Raw genomic sequence first — 22,577 nt, forward strand, 5'->3', positions numbered from 1 at the left:
TTATCCTACAGTTAAAACATTTTTTAAAATGTTTATTTATTTTTGAGAGAGAGAGAGAGAGAGAAAGAGAGACAGAGTACAAGCAGGGGAGGGGAAGAGAGAGAGGGAGACACAGAATCTGAAGCAGGCTCCAGACTCTAAGCAGTCATCACAGAACTGAATGCGAGGGTCAAACTCACCAACCGTGAGATCATGACCTGAGCCAAAGTCAGACACTTAATTGACTGAGCCACCCAGGCACCCCTCTCCTACAGTTTCATATGGACATCTTTTTTTTTTCTTTTTAAGTGTGAATAGCTGCAAAATATTCAAGTTCTACTACACTATAATTTTATAAATATTTGAAATACAGTTTCCTTAAAATCTTGTTAACATTAGTCCATTTAATTTCTAGAAAACGTCCACTGTATATTATAATTGCAAAGACTGTAATATCAATCAGACAAATTAGGAATTCTATGTGTTCAATAAAACAGACTTTGTGTTTCAATTCAGGTTACTCTATAATTCTATGTATGGTAAATTCTAATTCTAGGATATACAGAGATACAGATAGATTAAAAGATAGGTGGGTGGATAGGTGATACATATGCATATACACAAACATACACGTGAACGTACATTAAGATATAAAAAGAGGGGACTTTCTGTAAGTTTGTTTTGTAGATGAAATAAGGTATTGTCTTCTTCAAATATTTCTTAGTGAATCTATTTTTTGCTTTGATCTCAAAGACTCTCCCCTCAGGAACTATATGCACATAGAATTTTCTACTCTGGATTGCTAGAATTTTATTTACACTCATTTCAGCTGGAAAAGTAATATGTGACTTTCTTTTGAAACCGTGAAAGACAATCACGAAAAGGAAAGTGATAAAAGAGAACAAACAGATAGAAGTAGGTTCTTAAGCTGGAGTGTGTTAAAAAGTGGAATACTTGAAAACGGTGTTAGCTCTACCCCCCGTACCCCCCGCCCGCCCATACACACACCCTGGAAATTGTTCATGTATTCCAGCACACACATACAAAAGGCTGAAGATAAATGCATGAGACAACTGAAATCAAGGAAGATCCTCCTCATACAAATTAAGGAAAAGCTCAAGACAGAGAAGTATTTACTTCACACATGGAGCTAATGTTAAATGCATATTGTATTGCGAGAAGAAAAATCAATTCAATAACCAGGCTAGTTTAAAGTATTTCTTCTACACCCTACTAACGAATGAGTGGGTCAACCAGGCAATTAGAGAAGAAATTAAAAAATATATGGAAACAAACGAAAATGAAAATACAACAATCCAAACGCTTTGGGACGCAGCAAAGGCAGTCCTGAGAGGAAAATACATTGCAATCAAGGCCTATCTCAAGAAACAAGAAAAATCCCAAATACAAAATCTAACAGCCCACCTAAAGGAACTAGAAGCAGAACAGCAAAGGCAGCCTAAACCCAGCAGAAGAAGAGAAATAATAAAGATCAGAGCAGAAATAAACAATATAGAATCTAAAAAAAGTGTAGAGCAGATCAACGAAACCAAGAGTTGGTTTTTTGAAAAAATAAACAAAATTGACAAACCTCTAGCCAGGCTTCTCAAAAAGAAAAGGGAGATGACCCAAATAGATAACATCATGAATGAAAATGGAATTATTACAACCAATCCCTCAGAGATACAAACAATTATCAGGGAATACTATGAAAAATTATATGCCAACAAACTGGAAAACCTGGAAGAAATGGACAAATTCCTGAACACCCACACTCTTCCAAAACTCAATCAGGAGGAAATAGAAAGCTTGAACAGACCTATAACCAGCGAAGAAATTGAATTGGTTATCAAAAATCTCCTAACAAATAAGAGTCCAGGACTAGATGGCTTCCCAGGGGAGTTCTACCAGACGTTTAAAGCAGAGATAATACCTATCCTTCTCAAGCTATTCCAAGAAATAGAAAGGGAAGGAAAACTTCCAGACTCACTCTATGAAGCCAGTATTATTTTGATTCCTAAACCAGACAGAGACCCAGTAAAAAAAGAGAACTACAGGCCAATATCCCTGATGAATATGGATGCAAAAATTCTCAATAAGATACTAGCAAATCGAATTCAACGGCATATAAAAAGAATTATTCACCATGATCAAGTGGGATTCATTCCTGGGATGCAGGGCTGGTTCAACATTCGCAAATCAATCAACGTGATACATCACATTAACAAAAAAAAAGAGAAGAACCATATGATCCTGTCAATCGATGCAGAAAAGGCCTTCGACAAAATCCAGCACCCTTTCTTAATAAAAACCCTTGAGAAAGTCGGGATAGAAGGAACATACTTAAAGATCATAAAAGCCATTTATGAAAAGCCCACAGCTAACATCATCCTCAACGGGGAAAAACTGAGAGCTTTTTCCCTGAGATCAGGAACACGACAAGGATGCCCACTCTCACCGCTGCTGTTTAACATAGTGCTGGAAGTTCTAGCACCAGCAATCAGACAACAAAAGGAAATCAAAGGCATCAAAATTGGCAAAGATGAAGTTAAGCTTTCACTTTTTGCAGATGACATGATATTATACATGGAAAATCCGATAGACTCCACCAAAAGTCTGCTAGAACTGATACATGAATTCAGCAAAGTTGCAGGATACAAACTCAATGTACAGAAATCAGTTGCATTCTTATACACTAACAATGAAGCAACAGAAAGACAAATAAAGAAACTGATCCCATTCACAATTGCACCAAGAAGCATCAAATACCTAGGAATAAATCTAACCAAAGATGTAAAGGATCTGTATGCTGAAAACTATAGAAAGCTTATGAAGGAAATTGAAGAAGATTTAAAGAAATGGAAAAACATTCCATGCTCACGGATTGGAAAAATAAATATTGTCAAAATGTCAATACTACCCAAAGCTACCTACACATTCAATGCAATCCCAATCAAAATTGCACCAGCATTCTTCTCGAAACTAGAACAAGCAATCCTAAAATTCATATGGAACCACAAAAGGCCCCGAATAGCCAAAGGTTTGAAGAACAAGACCAAAGCAGGAGGCATCACAATCCCAGACTTTAGCCTCTACTACAAAGCTGTCATCATCAAGACAGCATGGTATTGGCACAAAAACAGACACATAGACCAATGGAATAGAATAGAAACCCCAGAACTAGACCCACAAACGTATGGCCAACTCATCTTTGACAAAGCAGGAAAGAACATCCAATGGAAAAAAGACAGCCTCTTTAACAAATGGTGCTGGGAGAACTGGACAGCAACATGCAGAAGATTGAAACTAGACCACTTCCTCACACCATTCACAAAAATAAACTCAAAATGGATAAAGGACCTAAATGTGAGACAGGAAACCATCAAAACCTTAGAGGAGAAAGCAGGAAAAGACCTCTCTGACCTCAGCTGCAGCAATCTCTTCCTCGACACATCCCCAAAGGCAAGGGAATTAAAAGCAAAAGTGAATTACTGGGACCTTATGAAGATAAAAAGCTTCTGCACAGCGAAGGAAACAACCAACAAAACTAAAAGGCAACCAACGGAATGGGAAAAGATATTCGCAAATGACATATCGGACAAAGGGCTAGTATCCAAAATCTATCAAGAGCTCACCAAACTCCACACCCGAAAAACAAATAACCCAGTGAAGAAATGGGCAAAAGACATGAATAGACACTTCTCTAAAGAAGACATCCGGATGGCCAACAGGCACATGAAAAGATGTTCAGCGTCACTCCTTATCAGGGAAATACAAATCAAAACCACACTCAGGTATCACCTCACGTCAGTCAGAGTGGCCAAAATGAACAAATCAGGAGACTATAGATGCTGGAGAGGATGTGGAGAAACGGGAACCCTCTTGCACTATTGGTGGGAATGCAAATTGGTGCAGCCGCTCTGGAAAGCAGTGTGGAGGTTCCTCAGAAAATTGAAAATAGACCTACCCTATGACCCAGCAATAGCACTGCTAGGAATTTATCCAAGGGATACAGGAGTACTGATGCATAGGGGCACTTGTACCCCAATGTTCATAGCAGCACTCTCAACAATAGCCAAATTATGGAAAGAGCCTAAATGTCCATCAACTGATGAATGGATAAAGAAATTGTGGTTTATATACACAATGGAATTCTACGTGGCAATGAGAAAAAATGAAATATGGCCTTTTGTAGCAACGTGGATGGAAATGGAGAGTGTGATGCTAAGTGAAATAAGCCATACAGAGAAAGACAGATACCATATGGTTTCACTCTTATGTGGATCCTGAGAAACTTAACAGGAACCCATGGGGGAGGGGAAGGAAAAAAAAAAAAAGAGGTTAGAGTGGGAGAGAGCCAAAGCATAAGAGACTGTTAAGAACTGAGAACAAACTGAGGGTTGATGGGGGGTGGGAGGGAGGAGAGGGTGGGTGATGGGTATTGAGGAGGGCACCTTTTGGGATGAGCACTGGGTGTTGTATGGAAACCAATTTGTCAATAAATTTCATAAAAAAATAAAATAAAGTATTTCTTCTAATGTTCTGATTTGCTGTTGTGGTGAAGAAGCCCTCAATTATGTTCATCATTGAAATTCTAAGATTAAAGGAAATATTCCCTTACAGAAGCTTGCGGAAGGGGTATAAAGTAACCTTAAACACATATATTACTTTAACATTGCAAAGCTCAGTCATTATATTTTATGTTTAGTAAGCTTAATGGCAATGTTTGTAAGCTGAGAAATAAAAAATGACTATAATTTAATGTTTAGTCACCTATAAATTAATCATCGCATAATCAAATGTGGAAGAAAATGGTATATAGTGACATTTTTTTCTGCATCAACACGTCAATTAAATCTAACAAATAACTAAAGACAAACACGTTTCCTGATGAGACGGCAACATTTGGCAAAATAGATGTCATTTAAAATGATCCTGTTTTGAACGAGCCATTTCATGTTTCCTTATCTAGTCAGTATAATAATTTTATGATATAATATTATTATTTCTAATATAGGAAAAAGAAAAACTAGTTCAGAGGAATCAAAGATCATGCCTGTCTACAAATGTGTAACTACTAAGAAGGACACTATGGATTTGAAATCAGTTCCATTCAGTTTAATCCAGCTTCAAATCTCAAGAGATTTTTCCACCAATCATATTTGTGGTTTGGACAATTAGAACACCATGATTGCTTTTAAAATTATCAAACATAAAGAAAAACAGGTACAATGATATATGAAGAAAATTATAGATATTGAGGTATTAATCATCTTGGTTAATTGAGATTTATACCAATTAGGAAAGCTGTATGCCCATGTTCTATGCCAGTGACTGCCTTCCTGAAAGAGATCTGATGTGAGAATCTATAGAAGCAAAACAGGACTTTTCAAACTGTGTTATAACCTGTTAGTGTATCATGAAATAAATTTATTGAGCGTGACCCAATTTTAAAAACAAATAGGTCAATATAGATTAGAATAAAAAATAGAGAAGTGAATTCACATATTAAGGGAAAATACTATTTTGTGGCATTGTGTGTACGTGAGTGAATTGGGCCACAATGTAAAAAAAAAAATTCTAACTGCGGGTCATGGTTAAAAATGCTTGAAAACCAATTTCTATAAGGATATCTTAAAATAGAGGTAAACCAACAGATCAAGAATTAATGTCCTCAGTCAGGTACTTGATAAAAATAGCAAAGAAATGAAAGTAATTATGTCCTCCTTAGAAAATAAATTGGATTTTTTTAGAAGAAAAAGAAGAGATAAAAGTTTGGTAGATTGGGTAAGATAAACAAGGGGAAATGTGATGACCTCTGTGAAACTTCAGGTATCTCAGTAAATGAGAATGAATTAAACTTAGCAAAGCAGACATCTCATCGAACAGGAGATAATTACCACATTTTGATGACAATTACAGGTAATTATCATGACACAAAAAGATTTCTATCTCAATGCAAGATTAATATAATGTGTTTGTTCCATACTTCATAATGAATTTACTTCATGCTTATCTTGGTGTAAGATACTTACAGCACCTTAGTGTGAGATACATCCTTGTAATAACACATATCTTAAGAAGTACACAGTTCTGACCTTTGCCAACTATGTGATCTTAGATAAGTTATTCAGTCTCCATGTTAAACGCAGACAATAAAAGTATCTACTTCACAGGGGAGTCTTAGGAGGATTAAACAATTCATAAAAAGTTCTGTGAATAGCATCTGGCATGTTGCTAAGCCTTCAATAAATGCAAGTTTATTTTTCAAGTACTACATGATTTTTTTAAATATTTCAACAACCCATAATTCATACAGAGAAGATATCTGACAAATAAAATATTTGTTCAACTGAACTGACGACACAGGTTGGGTGATCAAAATAGTTTCTTTATATAGAGGAAAGGTTAGATTTAGTGATTTTCCCAAGTTTACACAGTTAGTTTGGGGCAGAAGCCTTCTGATCTAGTTCTGATTCATAAATCGGGGCTTGCCTATGAGGCAAGTGTAACTGACCACTGAATTGATTTTTAAAACCATGCTGCTGCCCTTAGGATCACGATTCATGAACATAAAACATTCTGGCAGGCAGTATATACTTTATCTAATAACAATGAGTTAATGTGTTTTAAGTCCTTACTATATTAAGCACTCTGTAGTCATTACCTCACTTATTTCTTAAGGCACTGTGAAATGCATTCTCCTAATATCCCCATTTTTATAGATAAAGAGACAGAATTATAGGGAGGTTAAATAACTTGAACAAAGGTATCAGTAAATTGTAAGTCAGTATTTGAACTACCATATGAACCAGTTTTATGGGCTCTACTACCAAACTTTCCTTCACTAACCCAGAAAAGATACCAAACAATCTGAGAGGAATTCTGATTCTGTCTAGTTAGGTACTCTCTGTATTCTTCCAAGGAGAAGGAGGATAGAGAGAAGACAGGAAAACTAGCTGTTTTTTTCATCTTCTCTTACATTCGTTCAGCATAATATTCTTATTTGAAGTATTGTGGCACATGCAAGTTTAGATGTATTACTCATTTATAGTCAAACAGAAAGACAATCTAACCTTTTGAAATACCCATAATGTGAATCTTCTATGAGTGGAGACCACAATAAAAGCTACTTTTTATAATAAGGAGTAGCTGTGAGATGTATAGTAATAAGAGAAACATTGAAAGAAAAGGCAGCTTTGTGCCAAAACACGATATATCTGAATGATACGTCAAGCAGAAAAGATAGGAAGCAAAAAGCCATTATTCATGGCTTCTTTAAAAAAAATACATACTTACAACTTCAAAAAAAAGTCTCAGAAAACATTCATCTACAATTTTAATGTGTTGTCACTTACGTTAGTCACCAGGAGGAGAGTTGTGTTATTTAAAGATTGATTTTTCCCAAATTCTCATGTAAGTTTACATTTGGATAAGGGAGAAGTAGAAAGTATTGGCAGAAATCATACTCTAGATACGAATTTTCTTTCCTGCACTTCTTCATGATCTCTTTGCCTTTGTCTTTATGATTCTGCTTCCTGCCACAGATGGTTCTACCTTACCTTATTTGTATTCACTGCTGTGATGACCCAGACGCATTGTGCATTGCTGTCATACTGGAATGGAAAGTTGGGAGACGTAAAGGTTCCACTTGGTCCTTGAAGATTAGAGCCACATGTCTTCACTAAAAAAGAAATTGCATTTTAAAAGTGAGCCTATGCCTCATGCAAAGTCTTAGCAACACAGTGTTTTGCAAACAGACTTTAAATTCAAAATTGCACAATTATAGCCACGTTGACATACATATTAGGGCGTTTTGTCACTTATCAAAGTGAGACTATTTTTTATACTCGAAAGTTCACAAGCTCAATATTTTCAACATTCACTGAAAACTAACTATGAATAAAAGTGTGAGGCATTATAAATTATCCTCTGTAAATAGGTTAGCTTAATTAGGGAGAGGTATATTTATGCAATATCATGTTAATAAAAATCTACAAAAAGAAAGAAAGAAAGCCATGGATTGATTAAGCCATCCAGATAGTGTTTTCAATCCTATTTATTAAGTATCCTAGGACTTGAGACTGAGAAATCAATATTAAAACTACTTTTACTGTTCTTATAACTGTAAATTAGACCATTCAGGCTACAAAAAGAGCTGCACTGAGGTAATTTTAATAAATTCCCACAAAAGTTAAATGTTGTAATACTTCTTCAGTTTTCCAACCCTTCTTTCTTCTACTTAAGAAGAGTGAGTGGCTGCACTACACCTGTGCCTTCTCTTCCTTCTTGGTCACCATGTTTCTTGTTGGCATTTGTTGTTGTTGGCATGTTTCTTGTTGGTTTTGATTTGCATCTCTTTGCCCCATTCCATTAAAATCCTGCATGTGTCATCCTTCTCCAACTCATCAATAATAGTTAAGTGTATTTTTAAAGGATGTACATATATTTTCTTTTTTTTTTTGAGGTACACATATTTTCACTGCACTTAAGACTTCACATAGTTATTATCATCACCACTTTATTTTTTTAATGTTTATTTATTAATTTTGAGAGGGGGGAGAGGGGCAGAGAGAGAGAGAGAGAGAGAAAGAGCCCAGTGTGGAGCCCAACACGGAGTTCGATCCCATGACCATGAGATCATGACCTGAGCTGAATTCAAGAAATCAGACGCTCAACTGGCTGAGCCGCCCAGGTGCCCATATTCATTGCCACCTTAAAGATCTGTTTAGAGGTCCCAAAATTTGCTTGACTTCCCCGAGATCACTCAGCTAATAAATAGCAGAGTCAGGATTACAGCTCAGGTTCTTTCAACTCCAAGTCTTACTTTCCTATAACCAAGGGTCTCTCTAGTATGTTAAATAAAGTTTTCTTTACTATTTTTTTCACTTTAGCTTATATTTTAGCATAAATCTCTTCCAGATAACTTGAAATTTATATCTTGTGGTTAAACCATTGAGGATTAAATGGTTACTTTTCCTTTTTCTTCCTTCAACATCAGTTACCAATTTTTCCTTTTTTCCACTTACTACCTAATTTCCTGTAAGACTTCTATGCTCACTACAGCATTTTCTTGCCTCTCATTCCCTCTCTCTCTCTATCTTTCTGTCTCTCTCTGTCTCTCTTTCAATTCCCATGGTATATATAGTCTCACCTTGGCTGATTTTAAGCTACCACATGTTATCAAGACCTCACAAAATTTCTGAGTATTCAATAATTGGTTTTTCCTCCCACTTTATTAAGATATAATTGATATACAACATTGTGTAAGTTCAAGGTGTATGATGTGATGATTTGATACATAGTAAAATGATTACAGCAAGGTTAGTTACCTCCATCATTTCACATAATTAATATTTGTGTGTGTCTGTGTGCGTGTGTGTCACATTTAAGATCTAATCTCTTAGCAACTTTCAAGTACACGACACACTATTATTAAGTATAATAACTATAATGTATATTATATCCCCAGAAATTATTCATCTTATAACTGAAAATGTATTCTTTACCCAACACCTCCCCATTTTTCCCACTACCCCTGGCCCTGACTTTGGCAACTACAATTCTATTCTCTGTTTCTATGATTTAGTCTTTTTTCAGGTTCCACATATAAGTAAGATCATTGCTCTTTAATGTCTTACGAATCTTCTATGTGCACTATTCCATTTTCTTCTCCCTTATTCACTTTTGAAAGTATTATAGTTGACTTCTCTCATTTCGTTATAAAAACTGCTTTCTCAATGCAAGAAATGACCTTCTAATTGCTAAATCTAATAGTACTTCTTCATTTTTTTCCATATACACGATTTCTTAGCAGAATGGAAAGAACTGATAAGCTGTGTTTGAAATTATCTTCCTTCCCTTATACAGTCCTAAACTCTCTTGATTCTTACCTAATTGTTTGAAATCATTATGCTCCATACTTTGTATTTATTTAAGTTTGTTTATTTATTTTGAGAGAGAAAGAGAACAAGCATGAACAGGGAGGGAGGGAGGGAGGGAGGGAGGGAGGGAGAGAGAGAGAGAGAGAGAGAGAGAGAGAGAGAGAGAGAAAATACCAACCAGGATCTGCACTGTCAGCACAAGGCCCCCAGTGCAGGGCTTGAACTTACAAACCCTGAGATCATGACCTGAGCTGAAATCCAGAGTTGGATGCTTAAGTGATTGAGCCACCCAGATGCCCCTCCATATCTTGTGTTCTTGGTTTTGTTTTGTTACATTTGACCCTTAGGTAGCTTAATTATAAAATGATTAAATGGCCTTTTTCTTTGTTCAATGGTCTCTCTGAATAGTTAATCTAATTCATTTCTAGGCTACAATGGTCACTCATGTACTAATAGCTCTCAAATTTACGTCACCAATTTTTCCATATCCTATTTCTAGAGTAATCGTGTCTCTGCCTGCTGGACATTCTATGAAATGTTTTAAAGAAGCTTTTAATTAATTATACCTTTCTTCACCCACTTCCCTCCCATCCATACATAGGCACCCTTCAAGACCTATGTATTTCTCATCTGAAACATTCCATTTTCCTTTTCTTTTCTTCCCAATACCTAGTACTTCATCATCATCCTTTCTCGAGCTAGAAATAGCTACTTAACTCCTTTCGTATACTCATTTTTCTTCCTGTGCTCCATTGTCTTTAGTGCTACTATATTTATCTTTCTAAAATACAGATTTGATTATCTTACTTGACTTCATTAAAAACCTTGATCTCTGTTTCCTATAGAATAAATTACAAACTGCCTAATGCAAAATATAAAATTGTTTCTATGAGGATCTAGATTTCTTTTCCAGTACAATCTTCTGTCATTTTATACAGTATATACTCAACTTGTGCCAGAAAAGAATTCTTGTTCTTCTTTGAATATATCACACCCTTTATGATTTTCCACTCATTTCTATAATGTTTTCCAAGTCTCAAATGTGATTCCTTCTTACATTCCCTTGCAGAAATTCTTTTCATTTAAACAAAGCCAAGATGATGTGCCACTTCTTTGTATGAGAAGTATTCCTAATTCCTCCGTTCAGGGTTCTGAATGGACTCTAGTCTTCCCAGCACATTATTTGAACAAAACATCTATAAAGGTGTTTAAGTGCTAGAGATCTGATAGAAAATAAACATTTTAAGCACTTCACAGCAATAAAATATTTATAGCAATCATATGATTGAAGTTAGTAGAATCAACTTTCTGATAGGACATACTGTTTCTTTGAGTGACACTACTTGGGAATTCTCTGGCATGCTTTGTTTTCTAAAACATATACACACTTATAAACTTTTGTGGACAAGGCCTGTTTTTCATCCCTGTTTGTTAACTCCTGATGCGTGGCTTTCATAATGCAGGGATGTTTACTAAAGGAAGAAATATCCAAGTTATTTATCACAGCTCTTAGGTGGAGTATCAAATGAGTGACCTCTACATGATGATGAATAATCTTTATATATATGTTCCAGACCAGGAAATTGTCCTTTATGAAAATAAAAAAAAACACTCATAAAATTACAAGTAAAAATCACCAATATATATGTTGGAGTTACAAGATGCTATTGGAGTAATAGATCAAGAAATGCTATGGAAGTGGTAACAGATCAGGGAAGGTGATTCTTAGGAAGTAACATAGAAAAAGAGCTGTGTTATTTCTATGTTTTGTTCCCTGCCCCTCTCTGGTAATTTAGCAGCCTTTCTCCCATGGCTCGTGTAGAAACCTTAAAAAGAACAAACCCATTCTGATCAAATCAAGGTGAATTTGTACAAAATAATAAGGTGTGCATTTCCCCAGTAATACTTCATAAGACATTATCTTTTAAAATTAACATGTGACCATTACTATAAGAGATGGTTGAAATGAAATGCTTTAAGGACATTTGAGGAAAAAAAAATCATCCCATGTGTGCAGATGTATGGGCTCTGAATATAAAACAATGCAGTGATGAAAAATTGACTCAGAAAATAAAATGGCTCAGGAAATTAAGTATTTTCAAAGATATAAGTTATAGGAGGTCTAGTTAGAACTATATTAGCTTAAACGAAATAAATATTTCCCAAGTTGTGAAAAATCCTTCTTATATTAAAATAAAATAGTTTAAATGAAGGAATTAGTAATCTAGGGAGGAAAAAATACCCAGTAAATGAAACGAGTTTGGGAATTAATTTTCAACTGACATCACAAAAGATTTGCTCTAAAAAAATGGATGAAATGTGGTAGAAATCTATTATCAAAGTGGACAAAGGAAAATAAGACAAGTGAGACAAACACCATTAGACGTAGAGCATCTGTCCTCTTAATGGACATCACTAGGAACTGTGGAGATTACACATAGAAAATAGAACTCCATTAAATAAGTACAGATTTCTGGGCTGAGTGTCAGAAGTTTAGTCTTTCTACACAATATTTGGCATATGTTTAGAAGGACTCTGTTCAACCACACTTTATATTTCTCTCACACTTTCTTTACGAGAAGGAAACTCCTAATAGTTTGGAAGATCACACACAGAGTTGGTTTTATTATGAAGTGAATTCCTACATGGAAGTTTAACTTCATAGTAATCTAAATACAAACATGTGGAATTTAAGTAGTGACTTGAAATACGGTTATAACACTTTTAATACACCAGAATTTTATTTTGTTTTTATTTCACTTTAATTGATTAATATAGCATATAATATAATTTACGTTAAAAAAGGCTGATTTATCTAAACATCAAAGACCTGTTGTTAGACTTCTGATAAACACGTAGAGAAACTACTCCCTGAATCAATCCCAATTCTCAGGTTGTGGACTCTGGGTCATGAAACATGCACACACCCACCGCCCCCCCACGTCCCCCCACCAAACACACACATCTGAAGGTGAATGATAAAACCTATCTAAATCAGTGTCTGGAACTATCAATAAGTAGTTCTGTTTAATAATATTTAATTGGACATCCCAGTCCCTATGTCTTCATGAGAAGCTGATAAAGTGCCAGAAGTGGAGTAACAATTAGGACTAATCTTCAAATACATCTGAGCGTCATCTGCATAACAATGGGAAGTCTAATCCATGTCTCACTGAAAGGAAGCATATAAATGCAGAATAATAATGAAATGAACCCAAAGCAGAAAACCGGAAAACAGAGGAGATGCCGTGAAAAGGACAGAATTAAAATCAGCAAAAGGCAGACTGCACAGGATCAGATAAATTTGATTAAAACCCAGCAAATGCAATTCCTATTAAAAGTGAGAAATACAGTGTACAGATTTTTCAAGTCACAACTAAAACAGGAAAATTCTTTATTTTTCTTTTTCCAGTTCTTGGCTGTCCATAATTTCACCTAGTCACGAAGGTCAAGTTTACATACAATGCTGCTTCTCCCTGCTCTTTGTTTCACTGAGTCACCCTACTGGTATAAGGATGAGAACATAAATGGCATGAAACCAGTAATAGAAATGATTTGTATGAATTAATGACGCAGTTTTCTTTTTGAGAAAAATAAAAGAAAATATAATTGAACCTAGTGTTTCCAGTAAGAAAGAGATCAGTCAGGTGGTAGGCAAGAATGGGATGAATTACTATGCACAATATATCTAGAAACCATAGTGTTTTAGGGACATTGATAAGGGAAAGGGAGGTAGAAGTAGGAAGAACAGAAAGAAAGAAAAAGATGGATGATGTGTCGTGACGAAGATGGGGGAAACTAGTTGTCCATAGGATTTAACATATAACAGTATGTTCTACTCAGTTTCAAACTTTGTCTACCTTTGATGTAGACTGCTCACATCCTTTCCCAAATTACCCAGAAGATTAACTGAGCAGGTTATCAACTTTAGATTTAAAAACCATTTTTGTTTGTTTGTATGTTTGCTTGTTTGTTTGTTTAGAGGACAGTGTCTACTTGAGTTTATGTAACATCAACATAATCCAGAAAATCAGAAAGCAAGACTTAAAGCCAGAGTTAACTATTAGACATTAAGTTTCCACCTCTTGGTCCAAGAAATTCACTGACATCTTTTAGAAGACTTTGGACCTCCTAGAATTTAAATTAGAGGGTGAGGCTATCTGGTGGACATCTAAAAAGACAAGGAACTTTAAGGAGTCAATTTGTAATTTCAAAATGCACAATGCTCAAAGCTACTTCCATAACTTTTTATATGCTGTTTCCCTCACCTGGAATACTCTTTTTAGCTCCTTTTTTTAAAGGTTATTTATTTATTTTGAGAGAGAGAGAAAATGTGTGTGTGCAGTGGGGAAGGGCAGAGAGGGTGAGAGAGAAGATCCCAAGCAGGATGCTCACTGACAAGTGTAGAGCTGGAACCCACAAACAATGAGATCATGACCTGAGCTGATATCAAGAGTTGGATGCTCAACCGACTGAGCCACCCAGGCACCCCGATTCTTTTTTAGCTCTTAACCGCTAGCTATATTCATTCTTCAAAATCCTTACTTGTATTAGAGCACTCTTACCCTATTTTAATAATTTAAGTACTGAATTCCTTTGTCAGTGATTATGCCTTTCATCTCCTAGCGACAAAAAAAAGTTGACTTAGTGTGTAGAACTGAGTAAATGCTCAGAAAAGTTTTTTTTAATTAATGAATAATTAAATAAAGTGAAATACACCTAAATATAAGAAATTAAAAAAGACTAGAGTTTACAATTTAAATATTCTCATTAAAAAGTGAGAAAAAGGGGCGCCTGGGTGGCGCAGTCGGTTAAGCGTCCGACTTCAGCCAGGTCACGATCTCGCGGTCTGGGAGTTCGAGCCCCGCATCAGGCTCTGGGCTGATGGCTCAGAGCCTGGAGCCAGTTTCCGATTCTGTGTCTCCCTCTCTCTCTGCCCCTCCCCCGTTCATGCTCTGTCTCTCTCTGTCCCAAAAATAAATAAACGTTGAAAAAAAAAAATTAAAAAAAAAAGTGAGAAAAAGAGGCAATTCATCAAAGAAGCATCTCAGGATAATTTGGATATCACTTGAAATTGTAGACAAACTTTCCTCCTAGTGAAAGGTCAAATGACTCTTTGATGATAATTTGTTATAATTTTTTATGGAGATATTTATTAAACACCAAACATTGACTTTGGATGTTTCAAGGCAAAAATGAATAAGATAGGACCCTTTCTCTAACAGACTTAAGGTCTTAAAGACACAAACAGATCATTTTAAGACTTGTTGTAAGTGCAAAAATAAAGGTAGCACGTGTTAATGGGAATACAAAAAGTGCACATTTTTGCAGCTTGGGAGCTTAGAGAAGTCATCCCTGAAATGATGTCAAAACTGAACTTTGGAAAGTTGGGACACATGAACTCAGAGTAGAAATCAGGATGGGTTTCTAAGCAGAGGGGAAAATGGCAATAAGTAACATATGGTATATAAGAAAGTTAATTCCCAGAATATCTAAGATTGTTTGGAGCTGACGAGATTCTTCAGATATAGCTGGAGAGGTAAATAAATGACTATTCACAAAGTGCCATACATGATAGGCTAAGGCAGTTGTTGAACGTGTGTGTGTGTGAGTTTGTCAAAACTAAGGTGATACTTTGGGGGTTTTGAAGGACGCTTGACTTCACTGTAAATGTAGTGAGCTTGATCAGTCCAGGTGTTGTATACAGAATGCATTTTAAAAAACTAAACACTAGTGGCCTAGAGATAAGGATGAAAACAGTCAAGTCATATACTTTTCTCTCCCCATGTACTTATTTTTTTAATATAATTCTATTTCGTTTTAAGTGCGAGGGCACAGAATATTTACTGACTCATTCATACAACCAACAGCAATTATTTTTAAAATGTTTATTTTTGAGAGAGAGAGAGAGAGAGAGAGAGAGAGAGAGAGAGAGAGAGAAAATCCCAAGCAGGTTCCATGCTGTCAGCACAAAGCCTGACACTGGGCTCATCCCAGGAACTATGGGATAATGACCTGAGCCGAAATCCGGAGTAGCACTTAACTGACTGAGCCACCCAGGGGCCCCAACCACAATAATATTAAAACAAACAAACAAAACACTAGGATGCATGCAACAGTATTAGGATTAATGACCGTGCACTTGTGGTCCAGGCCCTGCCTTCACACATCGCACACTGTAGGGAGAGAGACAGACATGAAACAGCCCATTGCACAATTATAATCATGAAAAAGGCCACACAGGAAAAGTACAGGATTCTTTGAAAGTACAGGCATATGTCATTTTAGTTTGTTTGCAGCTGTTGCCCTTGTTACAAATGGAAGCTTTGTGGCAACCCTGCATCTAGCGAGTCTATCAGTTGCCATTTTTTCCCAATAGCACTGGCTCTTTCATGTCTCTGCCACATTTTGGTCATCCTCAAAGTATTTGAAACTGTTTCATTATTCTTATGTTTGGATTGCTTTTCAATTGCTGCAATCTCATGCTAAAACTTGTGTAAATGAGAAGCTGAGTCTTAGGATGAGCAAAAAAAGGGTTTTTTTGAGATGGGATCTACTCCTGGTGAAGATGCTGTAAAGATTGTTGAAATGATAAAAAAAGGATTTAGAACTTGACATCAATTTCTTTGGTAAAGCAGTGGCAGGGTTTGAGAGAACTGACTCCAACTTTGAAAATTCTATTGTGAGTAAAATGCTATCAAACAGCATCTCATGTTACAGAAAAATGGAGAAAAAAGGAGTGAATTGGTTTGGCAAACTTCACTGTTGCTTGTGTTTGTTTGTTTTTGAAGAAATTGCCACAGCCACTCCAACTTTCAGCAACCACCACCCTGATCAGGATCTGTCAGCAGCCATCAAAATCAAGGCAAGACCCTCCACCCACAAAAGGGTTACAACTCCCTGAATGCTCACATGATGGGTAGCAATTTTTAGCAATAAATTACGTTTTATTTGTTTTTTGTAGACATAATGCTATTGTTTACTTAATAGACTACAGTATAGTGTAAAGGTAACTTTTTTTTCAATATATGAAGTTTATTGTCAAATTGGTTTCCATACAACACCCAGTGCTCATCCCAAAAGGTACCCTCCTCAATACCCATCACCCACCCTCCCCTCCCTCCCAACCCCCATCAACCCTCAGTTTGTTCCAGTTTGTTCTCAGTTTTTAAGAGTCTCTTATGCTTTGGCTCTCTCCCACTCTAACCTCTTTTTTTTTTTCCCTTCCCCTCCCCCATGGGTTTCTGTTAAGTTTCTCAGGATCCACATAAGATTGAAAACATATGGTATCTGTCTTTCTCTGTATGGCTTATTTCACTTAGCATCACACTCTCCAGTTCCATCCACGTTGCTACAAAGGGCCATATTTCATTCTTTCTCATTGCCACGTAGTACTCCATTGTGTATATAAACCACAATTTCTTTATCCATTCATCAGTTGATGGACATTTAGGCTCTTGCCATAATTTGGCTATTGTTGGGAGTGCTGCTATGAACATTGGGGTACAAGTGCCCCTGGCATCAGTACTCCTGTATCCCTTGGGTAAATTCCTAGCAGTGCTATTGCTGGGTCATAGGGTAGGTCTATTTTTAATTTTTTGAGGAACCCCCACACTGCTTTCCAGAGTGGCTGCACCAATTTGCATTCCCACCAACAGTGCAAGAGGGTTCCTGTTTCTCCACATCCTCGCCAGCATCTATAGTCTCCTGATTTGTTCATTTTGGCCACTCTGACTGACGTGAGGTGATACCTGAGTGTGGTTTTGATTTGTATTTCCCTGAGGAGGAGCGACATTGAGCATCTTTTCATGTGCCTATTGGCCATCCGGATGTCTTCTTTAGAGAAGTGTCTATTCATGTTTTCTGCCCATTTCTTCACTGGGTTATTTGTTTTTCGGGTGTGGAGTTTGGTGAGCTCTGATAGATTTTGGATAGTAGCCCTTTGTCCGATATGTCATTTGCAAATGTCTTTTCCCATTCTGTTGGTTGCCTTTTAGTTTTGTTGGTTGTTTCCTTTGCTGTGCAGAAGCTTTTTATCTTCATAAGGTCCCAGTAGTTCATTTTTGCTTTTAATTCCCTTGCCTTTGGGGATGTGTCAAATAAGAAATTGCTGCAGCTGAGGTCAGAGAGGTCTTTTCCTGCTTTCTCCTCTAGGGTTTGGATGGTTTCGTGTCTCACATTCAGATCCTTTATCCATTTTGAGTTTATTTTTGTGAGTGGTGTGAAAAGGTGGTCTAGTTTCAATCTTCTGCATGTTGCTGTCCAGTTCTCCCAGCACCATTTGTTAAAGACACTGTCTTTTTTCCATTGGATACTCTTTCCTGCTTTGTCAAAGATGAGTTGGCCATACATTTGTGGGTCTAGTTCTGGGGTTTCTATTCTATTCCATTGGTCTATGTGTCTGTTTTGGTGCCAATACCATGCTGTCTTGATGATGACACCTTTGTAGTAGAGGCTAAAGTCCAGGATTGTGATGCCTCCTGCTTTGGTCTTCTTCAAAATTACTTTGGCTATTCGGGGCCTTTTGTGGTTCCATATGAATTTTAGGATTGCTTGTTCTAGTTTTGAGAAGAATGCTGGTGCAATTTTGATTGGGATTGCATTGAATGTGTAGATGGCTTTGGGTAGTATTGACATTTTGACAATATTTATTTTTCCAATCCATGAGCATGGAATGTTTTTCCATTTCTTTATATCTTCTTCAATTTCCTTCATAAGCTTTCTATAGTTTTCAGCATACAGATCTTTTACATCTTTGGTTAGATTTATTCCTGGGTATTTGATGCTTCTTGGTGCAATTGTGAATGGGATCAGTTTCTTTATTTGTCTTTCTGTTGCTTCATTATTAGTGTATAGAATGCAACTGATTTCTGTACATTGATTTTGTATCCTGCGATTTTGCTGAATTCCTGTATCAGTTCTAGCAGACTTTTGGTGGAGTCTATCAGATTTTCCATGTATAATATCATGTCATCTGCAAAAAGTGAAAGCTTGACTTCAACTTTGCCAATTTTGATGCCTTTGATTTCCTTTTGTTGTCTGATTGCTGGTGCTAGAACTTCCAACACTATGTTAAACAACAGCGGTGAGAGTGGACATCCGTGTTGTGTTCCTGATCTCAGGGGAAAGCTCTCAGTTTTCCCCATTGAGGATGATGTTAGCTGAGGGCTTTTCATAAATGGCTTTTATGATCTTTAAGTATGTTCCTTCTACCCCGACTTCTTGAGGGTTTTTATTAAGAAAGGGTGCTGGATTTTGTTCAAAGGCCTTTTCTGCATCGATTGACAGGATCATATCGTTCTTATCTTTTCTTTTATTAATGCGATGTATCACGTTGATTGATTTGTGAATGTTGAACCAGCCCTGCATCCCAGGAATGAATTCCACTTGATCATGGTGAATAATTCTTTTTATATGCCATTGAATTCGATTTGCTAGTATCTTATTGAGAATTTTTGCATCCATATTCATCAGGGATATTGGCCAGTAGTTCTCTTTTTTTACTGGGTCTCTGGCTGGTTTAGGAATCAAAGTTATACTGGCTTCATAGAATGAGTCTGGAAGTTTTCCCTCCCTTTCTATTTTTTGGAATAGCTTGAGAAGAATAGGTATTATCTCTGCTTTAAATGTCTAGTAGAACTCCCCTGGGAAGCCATCTGGTCCTGGACTCTTATTTGTTGGGAGATTTTTGATGACTGATTCAATTTCTTCACTGATTTTGGGTCTGTTCAAGCTTTCTCTTTCCTCCTGATTGAGTTTTGGAAGTGTGTGGGTGTTGAGGAATTTGTCCATTTCTTCCAGGTTGTCCAGTTTGTTGGCATATAATTTTTCATAGTATTCCCTGATAATTGCTTGTATCTCTGAGGGATTGGTTGTAATAATTCCATTTTCATTCATGACTTTATCTATTTGGGTCATCTCCCTTTTCTTTTTGAGAAGCCTGCCAGGGGTCTATCAATTTTGTTTATTTTTTCAAAAAACCAACTCTTGGTTTCATTGATCTGTTCTACAGTTTTTTTAGATTCTATATTGTTTATTTCTGCTCTGACCTTTATTATTTATCTTCTTCTGCTGGATAGGCTGCCTTTGCTGTTCTGCTTCTATTTCCTTTAGGTGGGCTGTTAGATTTTGTATTTGGGATTTTTCTTGTTTCTTGAGATAGGCCTCGATTGAATGTATTTTCCTCTCAGGACTGCCTTCGCTGCATCCCAAAGCATTTGGATTGTTGTATTTTCATTTTCGTTTGTTTCCATATATTTTTAAATTTCTTCTCTAATTGCCTGGTTGACCCATTCATTCTTTAGTAGGGTGTTCTTTAACCTCCATGCTTTTGGAGGTTTTCCAGACCTTTTCCTGTGGTTGATTTCAAGCTTCATAGCATTGTGGTCTGAAAGTATGCATGGTATGATTTCAATTCTTGTATACTTATGAAGGGCTGTTTTGTGACCCAGTATGTGATCTATATGGAGAATGTTCCATGTGCACTCAAGAAGAAAGTATATTCTATTGCTTTGGGATGCAGAGTTCTAAATATATCTGTCAGGTCCATCTGATCCAATGTCTCATTCAGGGCCCTTGTTTCTTTATTGACCATGTGTCTAGATGATCTATCCATTTCTGTAAGTGGAGTGTTAAAGTCCCCTGCAATTACCACATTCTTATCCATAAGGTTGCTTATGTTTGTGAGTAATTGTTTTATATATTTGGGGGCTCCAGTATTCGGCGCATAGACATTTATAATTGTTAGTTCTTCCTGATGGATAGACCCTGTGATTATTATACAGTGCCCTTCTTCATCTCTTGTTACAGCCTTTAATTTAAAGTCTAGTTTGTCTGATATAAGTTTGATTACTCCAGCTTTCTTTTGACTTCCAGTAGCATGATAGATAGTTCTCCATCCCCTCACTCTCAATCTGAAGGTGTCCTCAGGTCTAAAATGAGTCTCTTGTAGACAGCAAATGGATGGGTCTTGTTTTTTTATCCATTCTGATACCCTATGTCTTTTGGTTGGTGCATTTAGTCCATTTAAATTCAGAGTTATTATAGAAAGATATGGGTTTAGAGTTATTGTGATGTCTGTAGGTTTCATGCTTCAGTGATGTCTCTGGTACTTTGTCTCACAGGATCCCCCATAGGATCTCTTGTAGGGCTGGCTTAGTGGTGACGAATTCCTTCAGCTTTTGTTTGTTTGGGAAAACCTTTATCTCTCCTTCTATTCTAAATGACAGACTTGCTGGATAAAGGATTCTTGGCTGCATATTTTTTCTGTTCATCACATTGAAGATCCTGCCATTCCTTTCTAGCCTACCAAGTTTCAGTAGAGAGATAGGTCATGAGTCTTATAGGTCTCCCTTTATATGTTAGAGCACGTTTATCTCTAGCTGTTTTCAGAATTTTCTCTTTATCCTTGTATTTTGCCAGTTTCACTATGATATGTCATGCAGAAGATTGATTCAAGTTACATCTGAAAGGAGTTCTCTGTGCCTCTTGGATTTCAATGCCTTTTTCCTTCCCCTGATCTGGGAAGTTCTCAGATATTATTTCTTCAAGTACACCTTCAGCACCTTTCCCTCTCTCTCCCTCCTCTAGAATACCCATTATGCATAGATTATTTCTCTTTAGTGCATCAGTTAGTTCTCTAATTTTCCCCTCATACTCCTAGAGTTTTTTATCTCTCTTTTTCTCAGCTTCTTCTTTTTCCATAATTTTATCTTCTAGTTCACCTATTCTCTCCTCTGCCTCTTCAATCCGAGCCGTAGTTTTCTCCATTTTATTTTGCAACTCATTGAGAGCATATTTTAGCTCCTCCTGGCTGTTCCTTAGTCCCTTGATCTCTGTAGCAAGAGATTTTCTGCTGTCCTTTATACTATTTTCAAGCCCAGTGATTAATTTTATGACTATTATTCTAAATTCACTTTCTGTTATATTGTTTAAATCATTTTTGATCAGTTCATTAGCTGTTGTTATTTCCTGGACGTTTTTCTGAGGGGAATTCTTCTGTTTCATCATTTTGGATAGTCACTGGAGTGGTGAGGGACTGAGAGGCACTTCCCCTGTGCTGTCTTGAATAACTTGCGCTGGTGGGTGGGGCTGCAGTCAGACCTGATGTCTGCCCCCAGCCCAGCGCTGGGGTCACAGTCAGACTGGTGTGTGCCTTCTCTTCCCCTCTCCTAGGGCGGGATTCACTTTGGGGTGTCGTGGACCGTCTGGGCTACTTGCACACTGTCAGGCTTATGGTGCTGGGGATCTGGCGAATTAGCTGGGGTGGGTTGGCAAGGTGCACAAGGGCGGGGTGGGGGGCAGGCTCAGCTCGCTTTTCCTTTGGAAATCTGCTTAGGGAGGTGCCCTGAGGCACCAGGAGGGAGTCAGACCAGCAGGAGGGAAGGATCCGCAGAAGCACAGCTTTGGGTGTTTGCGAGGTGCAAACAAGTTCCCTGGCAGGAACTGGTTCCCTTTGGGATTTTGGCTGGGGGATGGGCGAGGGAGATGGTGCTGGTGAGCGCCTTTGTTCCCCGCCAAACTGAGCTCTGTTGTCCGGGGTCTCAGCAACTCTCCCTCCCTTTGTCCTCCAGTGTTCCCGCTTTAGAGCAGAGCTGTTCACTTATGACCTCCCAGATGCTAAGTCCCGCTTGCGGTCAGAACACACCCCGTCCAGCCCCTCTGCTTTTGCAAGCCAGACTCGGGGGCTCTGCTTGGCCGGCGGGCCGCCCCTCT

The 22,577-nt window shown here is 37.3% G+C and overlaps 1 protein-coding gene across 2 annotated transcripts in view; it reads right to left on the bottom strand.

Moving 5' to 3' along the window:
• Positions 1 to 22,577, bottom strand: part of CSMD3 (CUB and Sushi multiple domains 3) — a 1,270,863-nt gene that overhangs the window by 619,496 nt on the left and 628,790 nt on the right. For both annotated transcript variants that reach the window (XM_047842282.1, XM_047842281.1), the window contains one exon: positions 7,542 to 7,663. In XM_047842282.1, coding sequence (XP_047698238.1) covers positions 7,542 to 7,663 — 122 coding nt within the window. The remainder of the gene's footprint in view (positions 1 to 7,541; positions 7,664 to 22,577) is intronic.

This window comes from Prionailurus viverrinus, chromosome F2 (assembly GCF_022837055.1).
Source record: "Prionailurus viverrinus isolate Anna chromosome F2, UM_Priviv_1.0, whole genome shotgun sequence".
Classification (NCBI taxonomy): domain Eukaryota; kingdom Metazoa; phylum Chordata; class Mammalia; order Carnivora; family Felidae; genus Prionailurus; species Prionailurus viverrinus.